Raw genomic sequence first — 6,000 nt, 5'->3', positions numbered from 1 at the left:
GACCAAAGGTAGTATACAAATTTTTTAAAAATGTGAATCAGAGGGAGTCCTTGTATTCTTTCCCCCAAGGTCACATAGCTAGTAGGGAAAGAGGTAAGATGGGGACCCAGGTTTATCTCTCACAGGAGAAGGACCCAACATTGACCCATCCTTCTCCAGTCCCCATCTATCTCTAAGTAGCCCGCCACTGCCTGTGGAGGTTTGCCTAACAATTGTCCCTGGTCCAGAGGAAAGAAGCATAGGCTGGAGGAAAAGTGTGACAGTCAGCCTCATTGCACAATGGCCTGGTTTCAGTTGGTTTGTTCCCCTATCTTATTGCTATTTAAATACAGTTTTGATGATTTTGTTTGCTTTAGAGGAAGAAAAAAAAAGATTCATGAAAGGTATAAAACTGCATATTTTTTACCCCAGAGAGGAGAACAGTCCCCCTAGTAAATATGCATTGAAGCATTTTTATTTGTATTTGTATTTTTTTAAGGTGTTTAAATAGACCCAGTAGACCATAATCTCTCTTTTCAGAGTTGGTGCCATCTATTGATTAAATATGTATTTATACATTTCTTCTTCTTCTTCTCTTTTTTAAATAAAAGAGACATATTTTAATCATATAATAGACCTAGAAGAATTGATCAGTAAAAATACATATTTATGTGTTTCCTTAAGGAAGATTTTATTAGGCATATGCATTTTGAAAACTAAAATATTTCTTAATATATATTGATGTTTGTTAAATGTGAATTTAATTAAAGGTACAGGATGAAGGCATGTGTGTATTAGGAAATAGTTTGGTTGAATAAATGCATAAATGATAAATAAATAAATGAATAAATGATTTTTTTTTTTTTTTTGGTTGGGGGAGAGGGGCAGAGGAAAAGAGAGAGAGAATGTTAAGCAGGCCCCATGCCCAGCACAGAGCCCAATGAGGGGCTTCATCTCACAAGCCTGAGATCATGACCTGAGCTGAAATCAAGAGTCAGATGCTTAGGACTGAGCCACCCAGGTGCCCCTAAATGGGACGTTTTCAGAACAAAAATGTTATTCATAGGAAGTAGAGAGAAAACCATGAAACTTTTGTGTATGAAAGGCCTAGATTTCTCTGTCACTTATTAGCCTTGGAGAGGGAACTTGGAGGTTTCTATAACCCAGTCTATTTTTTTTTTTAAGATTTTATTTATTTTTTTTGACAGAGAGAGATCACAAGTAGGCAGAGAGGCAGGCAGAGAGAGAGGGGGAAGCAGGGTCCCTGATGAGCAGAGAGCGGGAGGCCAGGGCTCGATCCCAGGAGCCTGAGATCATGACCTGAGCTTTAGAAACAGAAAAACCTGGGTTTGCAGTTTGGCTGTGTCCTTAAGTAGCTGTGTGACCTTGGAAAAATTGCCTAACCTCTCTGAATCTCCGTTTCCTCATCTCTCAAGAAATTGTAATGATGCTTTCTTGGAAGACAAGGCTTTAGGTAAAAAGTGCTGATATTTTTAAAAACCTTGGTCCACAGAGGGTACAGAAGTGATATTTGTGACTTGTATAAGGCCATTGGTTGCCAGGCCTAACTAATTTTTCTGTTTCACACCCAGCCCCCTGCATTTCCTCTCCCATTACTAGTCTTGTCAAATCTGGACCAGGCCTACTTGTTAGACCCTGTGTACTTTTCCCAGATTAATTTCCAGAAATACACTTTCCCTTATTCATAGTGATTCCATGCTCAAAAAGAAATTAACTTTTTTTTTTCTTTCTAGCAACAGTAGGAAATTTCTAAATATCATTGATCTAGAATTCAAGGTGTTTTTCACTGTCTTCCGTTTACTCCCCAAAGTCCTCTCCCAGTTTTTCCCCAAAGGGTTTCTGTCTGTATCTGCTCTGTTTCTTCATCTTGGAATATCCGTCTAATTTCTCTGGTCTAGCTGATCCCCCTACCCTTTTCAAGTCAGTTCTGTTCTCCAGAAGATCCAGTCACTTGTTACAATTTTTATAAACTTCTGCAGGATTCTAGTATTGTTCAAAGCACTCACAGATCAATTGTCTGTAAATGCCATGTTTGCAACTTCAGTGTGTAGATTTTGACCTTATTACTTAGTGTATGTCCCATTATCTTCTATTTAGAGCCAAAAAATGTGTTAATTTTTGCCTTCAAATATACTGTATACCCTTTCCAAACAAAAGCAAATTATATCCCTCATACCCCAGCCTTTAAAAAGGACTTTATATTAAGTACATACTTTGTAAGTATCAGGTGATGATTATTTATATTCATCATATGTTTTCTACTTGACTCATAAAGTTTCAGACTTGTTTATAAGGAGGCAAGGAATTAATTGTCTTATTTCTTTAAAAGCAAATGGGCTTCATTTTGCAGAAAGGAAGGAGCTCTGTTAGACTAAAGTGACTTGCTGGCAATTGGTCGTAGGCATAGAAACTCTGGCGTTTGCTGTAGATTTGTGTTTGAATCCCGACTCTCATTAGCTGCGTGGCCTTTAGCAAATTGCCAAACCTCTCTGAACCTCAGTTTAGCCTGTTAAAATCCAGAAATAATAATGCCGACATGGCAGGACTATGGTGAGGATTAACTAAAATAATACGTGTAAATATGTGTGCTGTAGTAGGTACTCGGGGAGACCTTAGCCATTGCAGTGGAGGGGAGGAAGAATGCTCTCGCACAGGCGACAGGCACTCAAGATCTCCAGCCATGCATACACTTCGATCTGGGAAGGGGTCCAAGCCCCTGCGGGTCTTTGGGGGACACTCTGGGATGGAAATAGTGTTATATATATCTGCCCAGTCCCTTTGGTAAAACCTAGTGTTGTTCTTATCACAGATCCTCAAGGTTCAAAGGATACTTCACGGATAGCATTTATTCAGCAAGCAAAGTGTACCATAAGCATGCTTTAGGGAAGGCTACAGGCTGTTTTAGAGCAGGTGCTGAGCAGGAGAAATTCTGAGGTATATCACACCCAGAAATACTGTGGGACAGGCTAGACTGTGAAAGGGAAAAGCAAAGACAGAAAGCCACAGGTATTCTTCCAGGCCTCCTCTTAAAGGTTTCCAATGACTCTGGCAAGTTTCTGCTTCCTTGAGATCTAATCAGAATATATCCCTGCCTATGCTGTAATCATAGCAATTGTTTGAGCTTCTATAGCATCTTGTCTTGGTAGAGTTTCAGAATGCTCTAATTGTGGGGAACTGGCCAATTCTCTGCATTTTTTGTGAAAAAATCTTAACACACCCATCTTCCTGCTGGGAAAACTGAATTCCTTCCAAGTGCTCTTAATAGCAGAATTGGGGAGCGAGGTGTAGGTTTAAATGTTTCAGTGTTCCTGTGGGTTACAGCTCCTTCTGGCCCCCTACCTGGAGACCAGGAAGAAGGAACAATGATAAAGAATTAGCGTGGGCTTTAGTCACATTTCCTTTTTTGTTGTGCCCTGAGCCCTGCTTGGGTAAGGATGACACCAACAGTTCCAGCCTCCTCCCCACTGCCCACCGAGGCGCTCGTGTGTGCCCACAGAAGCCATACACTGGCATGCTGACACAGACACCAGTGCACACTGCCGAGCTCCGGGTGAGAGGTGATGAAGGGACAGGCTTCAACTCCCCTCGGAGTCAAGCCTCCCAGATAGGAAAGCCTCCGGGTGTCGCTCAGCAGAGTGGAGCCAATGCGTGCCTTGGAGGAGGTCTGCTCTGAGCCCTGTACAGATTGGTGCTGATGATTCTTACCAGTTGTGTGTATGTGCAAGAAAAAAAAATCAGAGAGGCTGCCTGCCTGCTCCCATCTCTCGCGCGCTCTCTCTTGCTCCCTCTCTCTTTTGCTCTCTCCCTCCCTTTGCAAACATTGGATTTAAACCTGCTCAGAATTCAGCACAGAGGAAGGCAGCAGCGGTAGCAGCAGCAGAAGCACTAGCAAGCCCAGCAGCTGAGACACCACAGCCTCAAGATGTACCACCCCGCCTGCTGGATCGTCTTCTCCGCGACGACCGCCCTGCTCTTCATCCCAGGTACCGGGGGAAGGGGTCCGTCTATTCCTGGGGCGATTTGGAGATGTTAGAGCAGAAGAGGAAGGGGGAAGGAGGAGAGCCCAGGAGGAAGAGAGGGAGTGGGAGATGCATGTGGGGGAAAGAGGTAGGTTTGCACACACATCCGCTCCTCACTCACACGCATGCAGATGCTTGCAGCACAGGATTTGCTCTCTGTTCCCTGCGATGCGATCCTTGAGCTGGGTTCGAGAGCTGCACCCTGCTGTGAGGCACCGCTGTTTCTCTGCAAGGTACCAACTGGCATTAACCAGTTGTGGTCCCAGGGGTAAGAGAAGAGGGGTTGAAACTCCCAGTCGTAAATCCTTCTGGCCGCTTGTATTGGGACCTGCAGGACAGATGGAGCACCCTTATTTCTGTCTCCTTCTGGTTTCTCTCTGTTTCTGAATCAGTCTCCACCTCTCCTGGTCCCCTTTTCTCTCTTTTTTCCAGTCTCTCTGCCTGTCTCTTTTCTCTCCACTGCTCTCCCTCCACCCCTCCCTCCCCCCTCCCTCCTGAACCTGGTCTCCCCACTCTCTCACTCCAGCTCCTTTTGCTCTCCTGATCCTCCTCTGCTCCTGCATTTCTTGTCTTCACACAGTCCGTCTACCACCCCTCACCCTTTCTTTATCCTTCCGCCAAATGGGCAGATTATGCTTTTGGAATCTACAATCTACTCACTGTCTCCTCCTACTCCTCACCTGGGAAATGTGTATTTCCCGTGACAGAATTTGGCATGTTCTTCTGGGAGAAGGCTGGGAATTGGGATTTACCTGATTCTCCTCAGCATCTTCCCTACCTTATCTAGTGATTTAGATGTGATCCTACCTATCACAGCAGTTACTTGCTTGGGGAAAACAAATCTGCAGTGACACAGGTAAGATGCTGCAATCCTACCAGAATGAGCTTAATGGAAGTGTTGCAAAACCCAACACGTTTTAATAGATTTGATAATTGTACCCGTGCTGCTCGCAAGCAGACAACTGAATGCCTGCAGGCATCCTTCAAACAATGCTGAAGGGACTGGGTTATGCTTGCCAAGGTTTTAGGCAGCATCAAAGTGTCTGTGGGGTTTCCATACTAAACCCCAAACCAGTAAGGATTTTCTTTTCCCTCCTCCCATCCCCTCCCACCCCAACAAATTGAAATACATGCATTTGGGTAAACATTAGCTTAATGTAAAATCCCATACATATATACACAGACGCAAATTCTGAGATTCTTAAATCCTACATATCCTGATAGAGGTAGAAAGCATAATTTTATTTTTTTTTATTGAGAATCCCTTGGTTTTGGTTTTTATTCTCAAGACATTAAAGCCCTAATATTTCTAAGGACCAGAGTGAAATTAGAAAAACAAAAGTTTACTGGGGAGAAAGAAGAGAGAAGTGACTTTAAAAAAAAGAAAAAAATTCTTCGTATGATGTTGTCCAAGGTTTTTTAAAAATCGTACTTCTTGTAGCAGGGATGGCTCTGCAGAATCGTGTTCCCAGCTGTTCTTTAGGCTGAGAAGTTCAGAGTGCGTGGTGCTGTCATTCTTCTTCAGATTCCAGCCTGGGAGGGGGTTTTGGCCAGACAGGGTTCCGGGGAGAAAGGCAGGGCAGGCAGGGAGCACTCAGTACCTGCTCCAGCCTGATAGAGGGAGCCAGGTGGGCACTCTGGGTCCACAGTGTGAGAAGACAAACTTTCCTGTGTGTGCAAGTCCCCTGACTGAGTGGCAGCCCCTGGGGCCTCTTGGTGCCAGACTGCCTTCCTCCCCTGTGCTGGGGCCCAGGCAGGAAGAGCAGCAGAGCTCAGTACCCCCTTCCCAAGGGCTCTTGCTTGTGGGTTTGCTCTTCCTCCAGAAAGGGATCAGAAAATTATACCTCAGAATGGGAGGGGGTGAGTCCTAGCCAGCTGAAGCTGCATTGCAGTGCACCCTTGAAGGAATCAGGGTGAGACCTCCCTCTAGAGGTCCCACGGCACCCGCAAACGCAGCTCCACTCCATTGGTAGGGTGTTGA

At 44.6% G+C, this 6,000-nt stretch overlaps 1 protein-coding gene across 1 annotated transcript in view; it reads left to right on the top strand.

Annotated features, from left to right (window-relative positions):
- Positions 1-3,674: 3,674 nt before the first annotated feature.
- Positions 3,675-6,000, top strand: part of OPCML (opioid binding protein/cell adhesion molecule like) — a 1,116,407-nt gene continuing 1,114,081 nt past the window's right edge. Inside the window, 1 exon segment of the mRNA XM_047693689.1 lies at positions 3,675-3,983. Within this exon segment, the coding sequence (XP_047549645.1) occupies positions 3,923-3,983 (61 nt within the window). The 5' untranslated portion in view covers positions 3,675-3,922.

The sequence above is a fragment of the Lutra lutra genome, chromosome 10 (assembly GCF_902655055.1).
Source record: "Lutra lutra chromosome 10, mLutLut1.2, whole genome shotgun sequence".
NCBI lineage: Eukaryota > Metazoa > Chordata > Mammalia > Carnivora > Mustelidae > Lutra > Lutra lutra.
This window is presented reverse-complemented; position numbering and strand designations above follow the sequence as displayed.